Below are 21,144 nucleotides of genomic sequence, written 5' to 3'. Positions count from 1 at the left end.
TAGTGAGAACAGAGCATCCTGAATGACCTTCTTGACTCCTCTTGCACCTGGCTCCTAAGAGGTGTTTTTGCATATCAACATTATTGTACAGCCTTCCAGAGAAAAGTGACTCTTGGGCAAGCAGGATGAACTTTTAGGATCATCAGCCCTACTTGTACACAAGGGCTTTCTTGGTCAAGAGTCAGAGATACAGAATCCCTTAGATAAGTGACTGCAGAGCTGGGGCATCAGAATCCCCTAGGAATGCCTTTTAATGCAGATTTGATGGTCAGATTTCTTTCAGGTTTATTAAAGGAGGAATATAGATCAGAAATCTATATTTTAAAAAATGGTTCCAGGTTGTTAAATGAGCAGGTGTGGTAACCACTGCACCATCTCACTCGGCGCCTTCTTCAGGAGGGTGATAGCATCACTTGGTGTTGACACCTCGTCCCTTTAATCACCCAAACATTTTTTACATCTTTCTCCACTAGTCAAGTCCAATCTGCCAGCATTTCTGGCCTTTACCACTGTGGAGTCTCTGAGTTTTCCTGCAGGGAGGGACTAATTTTCCTCCAGGCTGTCCCCCACAGAGCAGTCAGAGTTGCTGTTTCAGAATCAGTCTGATACTGTCACTCTTTACCTCATCCAGACCAGAGCTCAGTTCCTTCCACTGCTTTTTAGGATGAACACATTCTTCCCATGACCAGTCTGTGTGAGCAGGTGCCTCCCAGACTTACCTAAGAGCCATCCTCCCCCAGGGGCTCCTCACTTCCTCCTCCCTGCTTCACTTTCAACCTCAGCTGCCAGAGGCCTGCACCAGGCTTCCCCAATCTTCTATGGGCAGCACTTTTCTTCTCCATGTTCTCATTGATTTACATAGTTATTAGATTAAGTATGTCTCTCCAAGTAGGCTGGAATTTCCTACAAAAGCAGGGACCATGTTTATTCATTATTGTAGCACTAGAGCTTGGGGTATAGTAAGTTCTAAATACCTGCCCTCTTCCTCTATACAGCAATTTTCAGAGAAGACACAGGGTCCTGGGATGGATCAGAGATTTGTAACTCTTCCAGGTGTTCTATTGGTTCATTCAGTTGTTTGTCATGGCATATACAGTATCATATGCCACTCAGAGGTGTAATTCTGGGCTTACCTGGAGTCAGCCATACCGTGCGTCATGATTTGATCATTTTCCAACACTTGACATATCTCATTTCTTGTGACTTGTACAAAACATTTATTCATGAACTAAGTCCCAGATGTATCCCTGTCCTTTTGTAGTTTATGTTGAAGGAAAAAGAGACATTAAAATAAGTGACCATAAGTCAAAGAGTTTTACAAAAGGGGAAGTTGAGTGTAACACAGAGAGACATAAATAGTATTCAAATTTAATTTGGGAGCTCACGGTAAGACTCCCCTACAAAAGGAATATATGAGCTAAAATCTGGAGTATGAGTAGGAGTTAGAACAGGCTGTAGGGAGCAGTGCATGTGCAGACCCACTGAACTTTAGAGAGAAGGTGTCTAATGGGAAGCAGAGAGCATCCAGTTCTGCCTAATTCTCCCTTGTGAACTGGGGCTGAATCCATCCATACTCTGGGTTGACTCCTATCACAAGTGGGTTTGAGATGGTCTGTGTTGGCCTGGACTCTGGGCCAGATTCAGAGGGAAAACATAGCACTAAACAGAACAGGGAGTGGCATGTAAGTAGACCAGGGCTTCCTTCTCTGACTTGGACACCACTTGGACAATTGTGAAGTCAATACCACCTAGTACTCTTATTGCAGCAATATTAAGAATCATTACCACCAGTAGTTTTTACTTATTTCTTTATTAATATAGAAAAGGAGCCCAAGGCGGCTGGACCAGTAGTACACAGCACCAGGAGTTAATACTATTCTGGTGAAAGGGTTGGCTTTATAAAAGTAAAGGAGCAGACAGGAGGTGCCCTGCTTCTGGGGCCAGGCCCAGCCTACTGCCCAGACTTCAGAGCAGCACATGGAATGAGCCCCTGGGAGAGAGCTGACAGGTTCTTTGCTGGATGAGCTGGAGACCATGGGGACAAATGGTAGAGATAGAGGGTCAGGCAGTAAGAACCATCCTGTGGATGATGAGGGCAGGGACCATGGGGACAAATGGTAGAGATAGAGGGTCAGGCAGTAAGAACCATCCTGTGGATGATGAGGGCAGGGACCTGCTGGCTTTGAGGCTCCCCAGTGGATCATGAGCAGGGGCTCTTAGTGGTCCTCAGCTCTGGGGGCAGGTAGAAAATGCTGTGAAAAGTGGTGGGCATGGCGAATCCAGACGTGGCCCTGGGGTGAAGGGTTTTCCTCCCTCTCTCCACCAGGAGCCACCTTTGCTCTATACTACACATGGGGCTTCACGCCCAAGGCACAAAGGGAGACTCAGAAGTCTCCCATAGGGAGAAGATGGGGCAAGGAAGGAAGTACTTGAGTGTCCTTAGTTTAGGCAGCCAGGACAGGCACAGGGCAGGACAGCAGCATGTCTGCATAATGGGGCTAGAATATGGGATAAGGATAGGCTTGAAGTCAGTCGGTGACCAGTCCCTTGGTGTCTGCCATGAATCTGCAGTATGCACTGTGTGTCAGTAGACCTGCATTCTAGTCTTCACTCTGCCAGAACTATTATCACTCAGGGTTGTGTCACCATGTCCTGCCCTGGTCTCTTTCCTCATCTGCCATTGAGGGCTTTGGATATGACTTCTGAGGTCATGGAAGTGAACAAAGCTTTAGGACCTGCTCTTGGTGGTGAAGTGGGACCTAATCCCAACCAGAACCTGGATGGAGTTGGCATGGGATAGGAGTGAGGAGGTGATGGAGAGGGAAGATGTTCTTGCATGGAACCTACCCCCATAAACACTCCAGAGCTAGGAAAGGCTGTTGGGAGACCTCCTCTGCTCAGAGGAATGAAAGGCCACATAGAGAGGCAACGTGGATTGGTGCAATTCCTTTACAACTTTCATCTGGGTGACACTTGGCATGGAGAGACTGGAGTGGCACTGGGCAACCCTTCATATTCTTCCCCAGGGTGGGGGAGCTCAAGGCCTCTTGTGGCTTCTGCCTCCAGCCCTCAGCATGGGATCAGAAGTGCTCTTTTTCACGGTGGTCCTGTCTTGGGGACAGCCTAAGACTCTGCCTGGCTGGCACATGTTAGTTGGTGAGGAAAGAACAGAGGGGTGACTAAGCAGACAGGGAGGTGAGAACAACTCTCTGGCTTTCTCCTCTTCCTCTAGCAAGAGCAGCTCAATCCACTGAGTCACAGATCTCTTCCACTACAGCATTAAAGATGTGCGGCTGGTCAGCATAGACATGGTGCGATGCACCCTCAATCTCCTGTGGAGAAAAGACCCATCAGGGTTGAAATGGCCCTTTATACCCAATACTGGAAAGCTGCTCCACCATTTCTTCTCTCCTTAAACTTGCTTTTCACCCACCAGCTCTTATCAGAAATGTGTTATTTGCTTTTGTCTCCCAAAAGCTCCTATACTGGCTAATGCAGGTGGTGAAATGATTGGATTATGAGGGCCATAATGCTTTCAATGGATTAATCCATCTGATGGAGTGATAATTTGAATGGATTAATCCATCTGATGGAGTGATAATTTGGTGGTCACTATAAGCAGGTGGGGGCATACCTGGAGTAAACGGGTCACTGGGGGCATGTCATGAGGATTATATATTTTGTCCCTGGCTCCTCTAGCTCTGCTTCTTATCTATCATGAGCTGAGCTGTTTTCCTCCACCACATCCTCTGCCATGATGTTCTTCCTCACCAGGGGCCTGGAGCAATAGAGTCAGCTGATTATGGACTGAATCTCTGAAACTGTGAGCCCAAAATACCTTTTCCTCCTCTAAATTGTTCTTGTCGGGTATTTTGGTCATTAGCAATGCAAACTGACTAACACCTAATGCTCTTTCTTCCTGGATCTTGATACATTCCTTTGGGAACCAATGACTCTTCATATCCTGTTCCACTTCTTCTTTGGCCATTCACTGTATCTTTCCTTCCATGTGAGTTCCATCACTATTCTGCTCCAAAACCCAGGAAACCAGAGCTCATGGGTGGCACCCAGCCTAGAAGCATGCTCCTTGGCAAATGAGGGGAAGGAATAAGAAAAAAGGAGAAGGCAGAAGTGTAGCAGGAAGTCTTCATGATGATCTCTACTATTCATGACACTGGTTTGGGGCAGGAATTATTTGGTGAGGGGTGCTGGAGTGGCAATGTGTGTATGCCTGGCTACTGGACAAGAACCTGCCTTTTAGCTAATTGGGTTCTCCAGAAGGGGGAAGTCTCTAATTTTGATATTACCAAGACAGCCAAACATTTCAAATCTAATGCCCTAGCTCAACCTGTTCATTCCCCTTTTCGCCCTACTCTGATCATCCTTCTCTACCCAAGGCAGAGTTGTTTGAAGGAGAGTCAGTTAACATGTGCTATCATTCAAGTCACAGCATTTCCACCTTGGCTCCCCCTCCTTGGGTAGACTAACATACCATGTCTCGGACATAGGAATCTGGCCGCTGCATCTTCACTTTTTTTCCCGTGCTAGTATCTATCCAGGTGTTGGCCCCATAGATCATGGTGATGGGTACATCTTTTCGAATTAAGTGAATTCGCTCCAACATGGGGCGCCGGGCCCAGCCAAAGGACTCCATCATGGCTTTGAATGCTGTTTCACCACTGACAGAAACAAACCAGGGTAAGACAATGAATATAATAAATCCTGCAGCAGACAATGTCAACTTCTTGGTCTCTTCAGAGGCTGGGACAGAATCTTAGTGCTGTTTGTATTTCCCTCAAAACCCAGCACTGGGCTTATTAAATACTGGTAAGATTAGGAGATGATGGAATCATCACACAATGGAAAACCCCATGGCACAGAGAACCATCCAAGAGTGAAATGGACTGCTTTCATTCTACAAATATTTATGTCATGCCCTGGGCTGGTGAGAGAACATATGAGTGACAGATGAGGTGCCTGCCCTCCTGAAGCTCACATTTTGGGAAGATGAGTGTTAAATAGCTAATCATATAATTAAGCATTTAGCTTAAAATCTCTTGGGGATTATGAAAGGGTAGTAGAGAGCCGTGAAAACACAGACTAGGAACTTAGCTTGTTGGGTGGAGGGTATGGGAACCAATTGAGGTGAACTCTGAAGACTGAGGACTATAGCAGTAAAGAGGGCCTCCTGAGGAGACTCTGGGATTAAAAACCAGTCTTAGGAAGACTAGGGGAATAGTGATTTCTGCTAAAGAGAAGCAACAAATGCCAACCCAATCTACTTTACTCTCTGGTCATTTCCTAGATAGAAGTAACTGAGGCCATATCATGAGGTATCTGCAAATCTAGCGTAGACTCCAGCTTTCAGGGGTCTGAGCCACCTTCAAGGCTCTGCCTGTTTACTATGGTTATACCTCTGGTCTCCTTTGCACCCCCAGGATGAATTCTGCCAAGGCCACAGGAACTTTTCCTTAATATGTCACAGCAAAGTAGATAAATCATGGAATTTGGAGTCAGACAGACATGAATTCAAATTCTGGCTGTTTCCTTAGCAAGGCTTGTAAACAGGATACACCTCAATTTTCTCATTTACAAATTTTCTCATGATTAAGAGAATGAAAATAAATACAAAACCCCTAAATTTAAGTGAAGTGAAGTGAAGTAGATACCCCTCAAACATTTTTCTCTTTGCCAGATGTCATGTTTTCCAAGGGACTAATCAAAGTCATCAGGAACTTATCAGTTACAACTCAAAAAACTCAGGGAATTATAAAATTGAGCAATGGCAGTTGGGGGTAAGGGAGATGGTTATCATGATGTCATCTTTGCTTCCTGTAGGACATAAATAAGTTGCAAGATTATTCTGTGACTTGGACTGGGTGGCTATTGTACAGAACTAGGTCCATGGTAGGGAAAATTCTGAGGGAAGGGCAGGAATAGGCCTATGGGACTGGTGCTGAGCATGTAAGGGCTGAGATGAGCTACGAGCAGGAAGAGAGAGGTGTCTGATGTGACCGGGGAGGGTTTTTGTTGCACTGCTTCACTGGGCCCTTCCATTAGCTGAACTCATGTGCAATGTTGGCAGGACAGCTCCCACACTACCCCAAAGTTCTCTGAGGCTAATGCTGATAGTATTGCTGGAAGGCAGAGCCCCACCTTCTTCACTTTGGGCTCAAGGCAGGTAACTAGGGCAGTAAGTGACCTTAGCTCCTGAGATGCCTCCCAGCAACTTGGGGAGAGGACTCCACAAAGGTGATGCCACCAAAGTGGCCTTTTGCTATCTGCCATTCACAGGGCATCTATTATAGGAGAAGACTGCCTCCTTGGCTTGGCCCTGGCTGTCAAGCAATGGGACTTGCTGTGTCAATGAGTTGCCAGGGATAGACTTTCTCAAGGTTCCAGGGACACCTTCAAACCTCCACAAGAGTGGGAATTTGAGTCCCAATGATTTTATTTCAAAGTGCACATAATTAAATCAAACACCTACCCTTTCACTCAACAATCCTATTTGTAGGAATGTATTCTATAGATGTATTATATATGTATATAAAGGAATATGTGCCAGGAGGTTCTCTGAAGCAATGTTTGTTGACATCTTAGATTGAAAATAATGAGGAGATTTAGGAACTTCAGGTTGGGAATGATGTTCTTTCTTTTACTTTGCTTTTTAAAAAATTACTATGTTTGTATCACTTTTTCAATTTTAAAAAAAGTCTTTAAAAATGTTTCCTAGACTCTTGACCATCAGGCCAACTGCCTATCTCTAGGGAAGAGGGAAGACCTTTCTCTAGAGATGGACAAAATGTTTAATTAATCTATTATCTTCTACATCCTGTTGTACCCATCCCTGGAGAACCCTTTGGAAATGATCAAGCCTGCTACTACATATGTGTGTGTTCCCCTGAGCCAGTGCTTTATAGAAGAAATAAAGCATAGCACTACACAGTGGAAATTTTTTCTTTAAACCATCCACCCCAAGTGGGCCCTGACAGCCACCCTCACCTGGGATTCTGTGCATTGCAGTGGTAGATATACTCTGATATAGTATCATCTTCAAAGAAGTCTGCAAATTTACGCTTGAAGTCTGGCCGAAATCGCTGTACCAGGCCAGGCCCTAGGAGGGGATAGAAAAACATGAGTGGCCAGTTTGGGCAGTGCAGGGGATATGTTTAAACAACTTTAACCAAATATTATTTCTCTGAAGGGTTTATTTGCTTTATGCATTTAATATTATAGTGGCAAAAAGAATATAGAAGTCTGCTGGAAAACTCCAGTTGACTTCAAATGACAGTTAGTTGGTCACCTAAGAATTTAAAGATAGTCTAACATCACTGAGAAACCAGGTTATTTTCAGCTCAATGAAGTCCCAAGGTCTTTTCCTACAAGGACCATAAACTCCACAAGAGTCTATGGCGGAGATGTTTTTCTTATAGTCTGAGCCATGTTTTCTTTCTCCCTGGGACCCATATGGCCTTTTAACCTTCTGAAGGGAGTAGATGAAACTGGACCACCTCCCAAGAGTCCTCTCATTTTCAAGCCTGAAATAATATTTGGAGAGGTGTCCTTAACGATCTGGCTCAGGACACTGTGTTAGAACAATCTGTTCCTTTCACCTTGCTTGATGGTACACATCCAACCAGTAGAGCACCCAAAGAGACTGTAAAAACTGAGCCTAAGGGTCAATTTCTCATCTTTCTCTCTCTTTTTCTGTTTGCAAGAAGTAGCTGGGGAGGTGCAATGTGGATATCTATGGGCCCTGCCCCTCTGCTGACTCAGGCTTCCATGGTTGCCAGACAAACACCTCAATAGCTCTGATACACTGCACAAACCTGCCAGATACAAGGCCAGAAAGGGAGATGGTGGTTAGAGCAGGGCTTCTCCCTGTAGAGAATCTGGTGGAGTTCACAGTGCTGGGAACACTAAGGTCAGCCCTCTGCCTACATATTCTCCTTTGGCATCTGTGTTCTCTTGCTAGCTTTCTTTTCTTCTAGGACTCTTGAACTCCTACCTCCTACTCAAATGCTAATGACCTCCTTTATTTGGAACCATTCTGTTTTTCTTGTTGGGACCACAGAGATAACTTTTATTTAGCCATTAGATTTAACTCACAGTAATTGACTATTGAACATTACTATGTATATATATGCCATTAGAACAAAAAAAAAAAGGTCACTAATCTTTTCCACAAAGGAAATCTGCCTTTTACTTCATCAGAGTAATAAGTTTCCCACAGTGAAGGGTATGGACAATGAAAGATATGAAGAGTAGAGCTACTAGTACTACACCATGGCTCCCCACCTCTTCCCTCCCTTTAACCTAAAGAATCACTTAGTACTCAGCAACCCAGAGAAGATGAAGATGTAGTGTTTTCTTGAAGCAGGGCATGGCTTAGAAGGGTTTGCTTGCCATTGTGAGTTAACGTTAAAGGCTCAGGCTCTGACCCTCCCTGCTACAGGTGCTAGGTGAGCCCCTGGGATGGGATCCAGTGGTGGTTACTATACCTGAATCCCGGATAGCTTGGTCCTACAAACTCACACATGTAGCAGAGAAAGAGTCACCTCACAGGCTCTTTCTTTCCCTGAGGGTCTGCCAAGGTATGGGGTAGCTGTTCTGCTCTATCCTCTACATAGCAAAACTTTAAGGGAAAAAATAACCCTCTGAAACACCCAAGAGATCTGATCCAGATCCCACTTTTTATGAATAGGTGGAGATGGTGGGAAACCAGATACAGTAGGGCTTAGTTGAGTGAGACAGCCTTGCTTTAAGGAGAGGGTTTCTAACTCAATGCCTCACACGTGCTAAGCAAGCACTCTGCCACTGAACCACAACCCCAGCCTCATAATACTTTTGAGTGTTATTTAACCCATTGTTTTCTAAAATTTGCAAAGATTCAAATATAAAAACAAAAAAAAATTTTTGGACCCATTCTTGAAAGAATCTATTGATTGAGAAAAAATGCAGTAACCTAAATTTACTATCAACTTAGTCATATATTTAAGTGAATTATATTTTATTAATCAATTAATTGTATTTTAGTAATCCTATATACATTTGAAAAAGCATAAGTCACACTATATATGAGACTGGGGCTCTATGGATAGTATTTGTGTGCATGTGGATTCTCAGACTGTTGACTGATGTGGTTTTCAGAAGGTAGGTTGGTTTAAGATTCTTGTAGTGGGCACAAATTTATCACTGAATAAATGATTGAATTAAGCTATTCAAATATGTATTAATCATTCACAATTAGTCTAAAATCCACAGATTTTAGACAAAGAGCTGCCTTTATGAGGCTTATAATCAAGTGGAAGGAATAAGGCAAGTCTAAAACTGCCGGTAAGGAAAGCAGAATGTAGGAAGAGTGCTGGAAGTAGTTCTGTGGGATTAGTGGTCACATTCTTGGCAGGAATCAGGAATAGTTTCACGAGGATCATGACACTTTGTGTTTCACCTCAAGAAGGATGAACTTTGGAAAATAAAGATAACCCAAATAGCTCTTTCCTGACTGAACCATGGAGGATGAGGAAGAGAAAACCCTCAAGCAACCTCAAGAAAAAGGGAAGGAATTTTGCAGAGGTGAAGGTAAAGTATCTGAGAAAACATTTGCCCAAATGATGCTTTAAAAGGCAAAGCCAAGCACTATCTCAAGGAATATAAGCAGGTGGACATAACTAAGATTAGAATGGCTAGGATATCAAAAAAGCTGATAAATTGTGGTATAAAGGTGTATTAATAATTTCATTGCAAAAAAATGATGAATGTAATGCACTCCTCTATTGTGATGTATGTAAGAAATAATGAAAAAAGAACTTAAAAAAAAAAAAAAAGGAGAGGGTTTCTTCATCAGCAGGATACTCACCCCAGGGCCCAGCTACTCGAAGAACAGCCAGGGGATTGGAACGCCCCAGGACAGAAGCCACAGCCTTGACCCAGGTGGGAGGTGCACGGATCTCACTGGGGTCAGTTGGCCGGAGGGGAAAGCCCCAGGGGTCCACCAGGATAAGGTGTTTAACTCTATATTAAAGGAAGAAAAAGGAGACCATGCTACAGTCACTTGGCACCATAGCCCTTAAATCACCCAGGAAGAACAGGACTATTGGAAATTAATGCTTTAAAGTTCCTACAAGGTCAATGCTTTAAAGTTCCTACAAGAGTCAAGTCATGAGGAAGAGGAGTGGCTGCCTTCTTGTTACCTTTCAGGATACTTGATAGAGTAAGAGGTGGCCAGGAATCCTCCCAAACTGTGCCCTAGAAGGATCATGCTGGGGATCCCCATGGTCTCCCTCCATGTCTCTATTGAGGTCACAAATTCATCCTCGGCCCCCTCCGGATCTCTTGGGAATGTTGGCCTTGAGCTTCGCCCAAAGCCAAGCAGATCAAAGGTGTGCAGTGTGCGGCGGGCACTCAGTGAATCCATGTTGAGGATCCAGAGGCCCACGCCGCCCCCAAAGCCATGCACCATCACCAGGGGGGTGCGGTCCTTTTGCTCAGGGCTCACAGTCACCGTCCAGATCTTGTTCTGGTTTGGGAGAGACACATATCGGGCCAGGAACTTGTTCTGGAGACCTGAGGAAGGGAGAATCCCAGGAGAAATCAACAAGACTGTTTTCTGACAGAAAAGTCATTTTGCATGGACTCCTCTTCAGATTTCTCTTGACAGTCCCAAACTCTTCCCAACCTCCCTCAGTTCTTCTCTTGTACAACCCACTGACAACTGATCAACTCTCTTTTTGACCAAACTTTAGGCAAGCTCCTTTTGACCTTGGCTCCCACCCTGTCTTCAGCCTGCCTACTACTTCATAAAAGGTGAGGTTAACAAAAATTCCCTCACCTTTTATAGTTGATCAAGTTCCTCATCTCATACCTTTGACTATCCTTCAGCATAAAGTCAATTTGATAAGAACTCCCCTGTTCTTGATATTTCCTCCTAGTAATTTTCCATCCTCTGAACCCTTCACCCTGTTCCTCAGTTATAAATGCCCCTTCTTGTCCTTGCAGTATTTAGAATAGTCTTGAATAGTCTTCCTAATAGATTCAGTAAGTATCAGAGTAATTCTTTCTTTTATACCACATGCCCCAAAGAATTCAAGTCCAAGCACAATTTGTATACCATTTGCTTGTGAGTAGTAAGAGGAGCCATATTATTCCTTGATGTTATGTACCCAGCTTGCTTTGGGCCCAGGGTGGCAGTGACACCACTGACGCCATGCAGCTCTTGCATCCAACACTTTTTATTATAATTAGGTATACATGACATTAGAATGCATTTTGATTCATTGTACACAATTGCAGCACAACTTCACATTTCTATGGTTGTACATGATGTAGCATTACACCATATGTGCAGTCATACATGTACCTAGAGTAATGATATCCATCTCATTCCACCATCTTTCCTGCCCCCATGCCCCCTCCCCTCCACCCAAAATTCCTCCATTTTTGCATATCTCCCCCATCCCCATTATGGATCAGCATCCACTTATCAGAGAGAACATTCAGCCTTTGGTTTTTTGGGATTGGCTTACTTCCCTTAGCATAATATTCTCCAATTCCTTCCATTTACCTACAAATGCCATAATTTTATTATCTTTTAATGCTGAGTAATATTCCATTGTGCATATATACCACAGTTTCTTTATCCATTCATCTATTGAAGGATAAAGCAATCTAGGTTGCTTCCACAGTTTAGCTATTGTGAATTGAACTGCTATGAACATTGATGTGGCTGCATTAATATAGTATGCTGGTTTTAAATTCTTTGGGTATTAACCAAGGAGTGAGATAGTTGGGTCAAATGGTGGTTCCATTCCTAGTTTCCTAAGGAATCTTCATACTGCTTTCCAGATTGGTTGTACCAGCATCTATCACTCTGGGACTTGGCAGCCAGGTGGAGGGAATTTTGGGCGTGTGTTGAGCCTTGGGCTTAGACACCAAGGTAGGTAGTTTTTGCTCTGTCATCATGCAACAGAGTTGTCTGGGTGATGTAGCCTGGATCTTTCCATTTTGTTGGGCAGGGTTGTAGATAAGGAGGGTAATCGTGGCTATGGGTAGTAGGGCAGGGTGGGGACTATCATGGGCTAGGCAGATTGAAGACAGGAGAGAAGCCAAGGTCAACTCATAGCCCAAAGATCTTGTTTGAGCCATTAGCTACTGCTGTTTATGGGATGCCTTGCCTCAACATAATGTCTAGGAGAGCTGGTCTGTGAGAGTTTCAAACTGTGGTAAGTAGATAGGTGGTAGACCACAGCTGGGTAGAAAACAGGAAACAATGTTAGAGAATGAAGGATTGCTGATCCTCAGAAAGGAAGATGGTAAGTTAATAAAAGCTTATGTGTTAAGAGAAAAAGAGAAGGAGGAAGAGAGGAATGGGGATAAGGAAGGAGGGATGGAGAGAAGAGTGCATGTGTGTTGTGTGTGTTGACACATTAGGGATTGAGGTGAAGTTGTAGGATGTGGTAAGAGCTGGATGGTTATGGAGAAGCCGAGGAACCACTACCATAGAATATAGAGTTCTCTGTGTGAATCTTCCCTCAGATCATTGCCATATTTTCCTCTACCCCATATACTGTTAATCAGATCTCAGTGGGCTCAGTGTACCCAGCTCTGGACAGATCCTGCATCTTTCTTGGACCTTCTAAGGGAGGGAGGACAAGCTGCACCTTCTACTTACACTGGAGGATCTTGGCTTCCACATTCTTCAGCTGAGACATAGAAGTGGGACGCCAAGTAGGCAGCCAGCTACTCAGCCAGCCTTGAGGCCTAGAACAAGGAGACACGGAGATGTTTACTGGCAACATTGGAAAGGAAATACTGAAGCTCTCAGCCTTGCTGATAGAAGACTTATCAGAGCACAGGGTGTTACTCAGGCTCAGGAGACCTGCCCACTATAGCAGTCAGCAATGCTCTACTTCCTGATAGACTGTTACTCTTCCCTGGGAAATGTCTGTTACCAACAACATGCCCATTGTTTCAACAGATACCATAAACTTGACAAAGCTCTTTCTCATTTATTATCTCATTTGTTTCAACTCCCCTTTGTTACTGGTTATCATAATTTATGTTCAAGGAGATTAAAAGGGGAGAGAAAGCAACTTTTAACTAATATTTCAATTATCCTTTTCTAGTCTTAGGATTAGCTGTTCCTTTAGGGTTAGAAAGACAATTTCCATGCCACCTTCCCTCCTGGCCCTGTTTCAGGCTCCTACAAGTGTGAAGCATGTGCCCATGCCCAGTTGAGCTCTCAGGTAACCCAGTCAGCCCAGAACATGGAGATTGGGCAGGCACAAGGCAGTAGAACTGGGTTCAAACCCCACTATGTTTCATACACAGGACACAGGTTAATTTTGGTCTTGTTTTCCAAGAGCAAAGTAAAATGAGTAGTAAAATGAGTTGCCTATGTCCTCAACACACAGAATACAATAAAACATAAGATAACCCATCCTGCTTTTTCCTCCATACTCAGTGACTTTAAGTCATTGCAGAGCAGAGGTTAAAATCACCAGCGCTGGAATTAATAAACAAACGAGCAACTCCTGGATATGAATCACAGTACTAACATTGATGAGCAGACAGGTGTTATTTAGTTAACCTGTCTAGATATGTAAGGGACCTCATCAGGTGCCCACCACAAATTAGATACTCAACGAATGACAGTTTTTGCTTTTCCTTTACTATCCTACATGATATTTCTTTTTTCTTTAACTCTGCCTAAGTAAAGGGGGTTACAGGACAGATGGCTTCAGGAAGGGCCTGTGAACATCAGTATAATTAATGCAGGTACATTCTGAGGGGAGGCTATAACCACAGCCCCCTTGGCACATGGTGGGTATCCTCATGATCATTTGAAGCCCAGAACTTTCAATTAGGCTATTTCCTTAGAAGTAGAGTTTAGCCTCTTTATTTTACAGGTGAGAAAACTGATGCCCAGGGAGGCCATATAGTATATTAGAAAGACCCTGTCTCAAAAAAAAAAAAAAAAAAAAGAATCCAGATCTCAAATCCAAGTTCTTCACTACCTCCTCCCTGGACCTTCTGGTCTCAGTTTTCAAGGTCATTCATGAACAGTCACAATATATAACCACATCTTCATGTGTGTGTTTTCTGAAGGGAGGTGTGATCTAAAACCAGATGGCCAGAGTTATAATTCCACCACTATCACTTAACAATGTAACTTCAGCCATATTAGTTTTAGTTTTCTGTATCAGTTTTCTCATCTTTAAAAGGGAGATAACAGTACCTACCTCATAGGATTACTTTCTATGAAAGTATTAAATGAGTCAATCCATCTAAAGCACATAAAATAATGCCTAGCACAAGATAAAACTCTCAACAAACCTTCTTTCCCTTCAGTTAAATCACAGGCTGTCTTGCAAGTTATAACTATCAAGAATGTTGGAGGTCTGAAAGAAAAACTTATGTTGCAGGTGAAGTGGTACATCAGTGGTTTTAGCCAGACAAGAATTCTCAAACCATCTAATCTTACACAGAGGGAGAATCCTTTTAATATTCTGCCAAAATTTCCTGATTGATTGAAGTCTGGGGACCAAGTCAACAAAATTTTTGCCAGTTTCATAAGCCAATCTTTCTCTCCATGTCATTCAAAGAGACGGTCACAAGTCACATGTGGACCCCACATTGCCCTATAATTGTCCAAAGCAGAGCTCAGAGAAATGCTGTCCCATAGAACAGCACCACAGGCTGCTCAGCAGATATTCCTTGGGAAGAGCTTTATTTTACCTTTTTTTCCTTTACCAAAAATTTTACAGGTAAACTCCAGGAATTGGTGCCTGGCACACTGTATCTTTTCAATGCTATTTGGGAGGTAAAGGCTAAGGCAAGGAGCAGAGAAGCCACTTAGCATCAACTTAACTTGGCCAGGGTGGTCTCTTTCATCCTGAAGCAGGTAAAGCAGAAGTTCTGTGCTGGGAGAGAATCCTGTTCTAGACCTCTGTGATCTTGGTCAAGTCTCCAATTTCTAAGGGCACCAAGTTCTTTATTTGTAACATGGAGCTGAACATCTTACATCTCTTTCAGCTCTAATATTCTGTTTCCCTAAATCATTATAAGTTTCCTCTTGGAAAAGTAGTCTTTGAAAGCAACCCTCTAGGGAGGTTCCTTCAAGACCAGGAAGCTATTTATTATTGTGATACATTTAATTAGTTTTTCAGGCTATCAGTTTTGCAGGTCTGAAAGAGTGAATTCTGAGTCCAAGGCCCTGTTCCTGTGAAACCAAGGCTTGGTTTGGAGCTGAGTCATTCTCCAAGCAACTTTTTCTTGCTTCCATCAGACTGCGAACTGCTAGTCACACCACCTACAGGTGGCATCCTAAACCTGATGCCCTTGAAACAGTTTATTTAAAAAAAAAAGCACCAAATCTAATTCTGAAACCACTGTATTAAGGGCGTCGTTATGATGATTAAAAGCACTGTCAATAGAACTGTAAGCAGCAACGTGTCTTGGTGGGCGAGAACTAAAGTAACTCTCAGACCCATTACTTCACATCAGTCCCGCGCAGGGGAGACCTCAGCGTTCTTCCCACGCCTTCTCCTTGTCGAGCTAAAAGGCTCTTTTCACACCCACAACTATAGTCCTGAAGCAAGTCGGGACAAGCACCCTCAGCCGCTACCCCCGCACCCGCGTCCCCAAAGCTTGCTTTCGGGGAATCTCGTGCAATAATTACCACTATGTCTAACCCCTCTGTAGAGGAAAATGAGGGGCAATCGTGAAGACTAATTGGAAAATTCAAAATCACTGAGCTGCTGCAGCAAGCTCATCAACCATCGCTCCCTCGGCTCTGCCCGCCTCTTCTGGGCAAAAGCAAAGCAAGCAAACGCACCCCTCCAGCCCTTCCTGGAAGCCAACCTGAGAAAGGAAAGACGGAAAGGTGTCTAAAATTGTTCCTCAGCCACAGACAGTCCCAGGATCATGGCCCAAAGAGAAAGAGAGAAAGAGAAAAGAGACAGGATTAACTCACTGCTGCTCCAGATCATCAGCCATAGTAAACAAGCCCTGCCGGGTCGAGCTGAGCCAGCCCATCCCTCTGCCTGACGCCAGCACCAGCTGACCCAGAAAAGTATCGGATAACAAAGGGGGCGTGGCCGATGCGCCCGGCGCCAGAGGCGGGGCCAACGCGGTCCTGGTGGCCCCGGCGATCTGCAGGCAGCGGCAGCTGACAGGTGAACTTCGCCACTGCGGGTTGAGCTGTGGAGCCCTTGGTGTTGTTTCCTATTACTGGCAGAGATGACTCTGGGTGAGGCGAGGTGTCTCAAAATAGGACAGTAATCCTGGTCACACATTTGGGGGACGAGAGATGGGTAGTGCTAAAACTCAAAGGCCCTCACAGAAGCTCCATCAGCCCTCCCTTCTCTCATCAACTACGAAGTCCCAAGTTTTCAATTCTGCGAATATGCCCACGTAATCGACAGGAGTATATTAAAATAGGTTGGAAATAGAGCTTATGATATTATAATTAGCTTATAATTTTATGCTACATATTATATTAAAGTTTTTATAAGTGTTCCACACTGGGATGAAGGGACAAATTTTTTAAAATGACAGAACCACCTCTGCATTCTGGAACACATGCTTTGGGCTTCCTTTTATGGCTCCCTTCCCCAGATGTCTTCTCTTGATGTTCCTTCTAATGGGAAGCTTAAAATATTTGTGGAAACATCAATGGTTGATCCTACAAAGAGCCTAAGAGCTTGTACCCCAAGTAGATTGTCAGATTTAGAAAGTTATTTTTAAAAACAGGGGGAGGGGACTCCTAGATAAATTTGAACTTCAGTTTTTATTTTCTTTTGTGATGAAAGTGCTGGGGGTTGAACCTAGGACTTCCCACATGCTAGGGAAGTACTCTACCACCGAACTCATCCCCAGCCCCCAAATGAATAATTTTTAAGAATAAGCATGTCCCACACAATATTTGGACATAACTGTGCATCCTTACTAGGCCTTAACCTAGATGCTGTCTGACAAAACAGACATTCCTCTGCTCAGGGGATGAGTCTGTAGCTCAACTCTGGTCTCCATTAGTTTGGAGATCTCAAACTCCAGAGGAGAGGAGTGCTTTGAGTATGTTGTTTATGTACCAGGGTGGGAGACATGGGAGGTGTGGTGACTGGCTTACCCTAGAGATCCTGAGTGTACTTCAGGCTGGCTCAGTAGAGGAACCAAATCTTGAAGCTGGCTGCAGAATTCACTTGAATTGTAAACAGGCCTTGAAGTCCTTGGAGCTGTCAGATTTCAGATCATTCCCTTGGTTAGGATGAAACCAGACTGGAGTGGTAGTGGAGCACTGGTGGGAGAATGCTGGTGTAGAGGGATTTTCCAAGGCAATTTTCTTTTAAGTTTTCCTGCAGGACTTGAGAGATTCCAAGATTTCTTCTTTCTCATAAGTGTTAAACTGATCATTTATAAGTATTTAACATTTACGAAAACTGGCATTTGCAGAATTTAGGGGGACTAGGAGTTTGCAAAACCAAACACAGGAGTCCTAAACTTCAGCATGCATAAGATTCATCTTAAAGAATTGTTTAAAAGATAGATCTCCAATCCCTACCCTCAGATTCTAATTCAGCCGATTTGTCTTCATACTAAAAGCTAAACATTTTTGGAAGTACTGCAGATGCTGGTGTTTGATGAGACCCATTAAACAACTTAGTGAGACCCTGTCTCAAATAAAAAATAAAAAGGGCTAGGTATATGGCTCAGTTGTAAAGTGCCTCTGGGTTCAACAAAAACATAGGTTTCAGGGTCAGAAGGCTGGATTAAGGTCAATCTTGGCTTTGCCATTTATCTATTGCCCACCCTTGGGCAAGTTATTTTGTATCTCTTAATTTCTTCTTCAAGCTTGTGCCTTGTGAGAATTAACTAAGATAATTCAAATAAACATTTAGTATTCTTACTTGTGCTAAAAATGTTTCTATTATTCAAGGCCAAGCATTATGGTGGGGATTATGAATGCAAGTATCAAAAGGAAATAAATTAACCAATTAAGGAAATTAAAAGGAAAGAAATAATTCACTGGTACACATTGGTTTTCCATATGCTGCCACCCAATATTATTATTGGTTTTGTAGAACTGGCAATTTTGTATTCAGAGCTCAGCTCAAACTTTCCCTCTTCTGAGGCCTCTGTTGACCAAAGGGTCTAAAAGAGTTCCATCATGCTATTTTCTTAATATTACTTATTACTATCTGAAATTATCTTGCATATTTTTAACTCATTTATTATCTGTTTCCCTCAATTGGAGATTAAGTTGTCTGATTCTCTGTTTTGCTCCCAGTAGCTAAAACATATGTATAACAGATCAGGTGTTAGTACTTACAGGATAAAACATATGTATAACAGATCAGGTGTTAGTACTTACAGTCTAGTGAGGCTGGGTATGAAAAGTCTAGTGAGGCTGGGTGAGACTGGGTCAGGTGAGTTGTAATTCCAGTTACTTTAGAGACTCTCAAATGTGAGGCCAGCTTTGGCAAACTAGGAAGAATCTGTCAAAAAAAAAAAAAAAAAGTCTGGGGATGTAACTCAGTGGTAGAGGGCCCCTAGGTTCAAACCCCAGTGTGTCTGGGGGGGGGGGGCGTCTAGTGAGGAAGCAGAGACATATAAACAATTACTTATAAAACAATGTGCCAGGTGCCAAGGACTTTGGAAGCTGTAATTTAATTGGGCCATGTAGGAAATTCTAACACAGGATAGCAAAATGTTCCACTTTTCTGAGAATCTATAAGATGTAAGATTTTTTTAAAGTACAGATGATTGGGCAAAACTGGTATTAAAACTCTCTAGACCCTACCTCAGGAGGTAGTGCAGAAAAGCATTTGTATTTTGTTTCCATGTATGCCAAATCAGCTTTTTTGGAAGCAGGAAATTTGAATGTATGGAAGATGCCTTTTGTAATTAATGTTATTAGATCCCTTAAGGTATCTCCAGAGCTGGGATAACTCAGGATTAGGCTGGATCTGCTAAAATGTTACAAAGTGGAAAGACTCTCAGTGCCTATTCTAGAAAAGCTTCTCAGGAGAAAATGTAAGGTGACTTTTTTCTTCTTGCCTTCCAGACAAGACATATCATATACAAATGTGAAAGAATAATTTTTATTCTAACTCCAACATGTGTGACTTTATATGATTAAAGTATTAATATGGCCAGACATGGTGGTGCATACCTGTCATCCCAGTGACTCAGGAAACTGAGGAGGAGAATCCAAAGTTCAAGGCCAGCTCCAGAAATTTAGCAAGGCCCTCAAGCAACTTGGTGAGACTCTGATTCAAAATAAAAAATAAAAAAGGTCTGAGTATGTAGCTTAGTGGTAAAGCACCCCTGGATTCAATTTTAAGTGCCAAAATAAAATCAATCAATCAATAAAGACAGATGGAAATAAAAATAATAAAAATTAAAATGGACTGGGTATGAAGCTCAGTGGTAAAGTGCCTCTGGGTTCAATTCCCAGTACCAAAATAGTAATAATAACATACAAATGTGACTGTTTTGGGGGGAATGCTGGGGTTTGAACTCATGGCTTTGTGCATACAAGGCAAGCATTCTACCAACTGAGCTATAACCCCAACCCATTAATGTGGCCTTTATGAAAGGAAATTAATTTGACAAATTCTCTTTTTTTCTGTTTCTTTTATGTTTGGAATATAAACATTCCAAAAGAAAGTGGAGCTGATAAACCAAAAGCTCTGGCCTTGCAGGAACAGATGATTTTTTTTTTTTGTTTATTTGCAAATGGGCGTCACTTCCTTTTGAATGAACTATGAACAAGGTGTGATTCTTAGACTAAATGTAGATACTCAGTGAAACAGTTCTAAAGTTACTGTGTCCAAAGATAGCCACATGTAGCTACTAAGTTTTAAATTAATAAAAATCAAAATTTCCTTAGTCACATTAGCCCCATGTTTCAGGTGCTCAAAAGCCACGTATGTCTAGTTGCCGCTATATTGAACAACCCAAGGACAGAAAATTCTACTGGACAGTGCAGTGTTGCTTGGGCACTGATGATTTCAGCTCCCCATTGCAGGGAGTACAATAACTCTTACTAACCAAGAGTTAATAATGCCCTTGTAAAGGAAAATATGGTAGACTCTCTTCTGGGTACTAGGGAGGGAACAAGATTGAGGCTATTATGGGAATTTCAAAGAGCTGGGAGGGTGGGAAATCAGACACAATAGCCTGCAAGTTGTTCCACTCCCTCAGGGACTGGAAACCTGAAGGAATATGGGTTCATTGAAGATATCTGCTGCTTGACTAGGACTTGGATCAGAAACCTGATACTTTAGAAATTTGACTTTGTGCTGTCTGCAATTTTATTCCCCTTAAAAAATTTTCCTTTTGAACATAATAACTTATTTTATCTGTTCTATTAGAAAACAAGGAAAAGAGGGGTTTTTATCAAACTAGGGCCATAGTTTAAAAGATGGACTGTTAACAAGAAATCACAGTAGAAAGAAGCAATAGGAACTCTTAAAGCAAAAGAGAAAATACAAAAAAATAAGAATTGGAAAAGAGACTCTTACAGAGATTTTTTAAAAAAATAATCCTTTTCTACTCAAATTTTGAAGGATTTGTGTTTCTTTTAGTAAGGAATGTACTTTCTCATTATAGAGTGACAGGATGTAGAACCATGAACTTTACCCATGGGGGGGGGAGCCTTTTTGCCTCTCTACTCTCCCATTGTTTTATGATGTTAATTGTTTCTGTAATAAAACCTCTAAGGTCTACTCTGACTTATGCTTCAGCTTATAAATATGATTTGGCCTTTTAGAATTGTCTGGGTTGCAATCCTTCTAGTGCCATCTTGTGTGTGCCTAGAATACTGGGACTTTGGAGTGTGGCCAACTTTTAATTATTCAGAGAAATAGGGGAAGTAGACATAGTTGATTTTCAGAACTAATAATATATATGTAAATACATGTATATATGTAAATGATAAGAGTAAATATGTATTGAACATTTATTGAATATTTGTTGTGTGTCAACCACTAATGCTAAGTGGTTAATGCTTAGCATGATCTCATTTAATCCATACAACATTCCAGTGACTTAGATATTGTTATTTTCATTTTATAGAAAAGGAAAATGAAACTGTCAGACTCACCTGTTGGGCTAGATAACTAGTAAATCTTAGAATTGAAG

General features: G+C 42.5%; 1 protein-coding gene across 2 annotated transcripts; it reads right to left on the bottom strand.

The window, feature by feature from the left end:
* Window positions 1–3,107: 3,107 nt before the first annotated feature.
* On the bottom strand, window positions 3,108–16,047 carry Abhd4 (abhydrolase domain containing 4, N-acyl phospholipase B). Of its 2 annotated transcripts, none has more exons than XM_026406127.2 (7): window positions 15,974–16,047; window positions 12,671–12,759; window positions 10,194–10,566; window positions 9,860–10,014; window positions 7,003–7,114; window positions 4,493–4,679; window positions 3,108–3,332 (listed from the first exon to the last, which is right to left on the bottom strand). In XM_026406127.2, exons 1-7 carry the CDS (start codon window positions 16,033–16,035, stop codon window positions 3,243–3,245), a joined length of 1,068 nt encoding a protein of 355 aa, XP_026261912.2. In that variant the 5' UTR covers window positions 16,036–16,047; the 3' UTR covers window positions 3,108–3,242. The 2 variants fall into 2 exon arrangements, with proteins under 2 accessions (XP_026261912.2, XP_026261913.2); XM_026406128.2 differs by lacking the exon at window positions 15,974–16,047 and adding an exon at window positions 15,862–15,967.
* Window positions 16,048–21,144: the final 5,097 nt, after the last annotated feature.

This window comes from Urocitellus parryii, chromosome 6 (assembly GCF_045843805.1).
Source record: "Urocitellus parryii isolate mUroPar1 chromosome 6, mUroPar1.hap1, whole genome shotgun sequence".
NCBI classification, from domain to species: domain Eukaryota; kingdom Metazoa; phylum Chordata; class Mammalia; order Rodentia; family Sciuridae; genus Urocitellus; species Urocitellus parryii.
The sequence above is the reverse complement of the archived record's forward strand: the minus strand, read 5'-3'. Positions and strand labels throughout refer to the sequence as shown.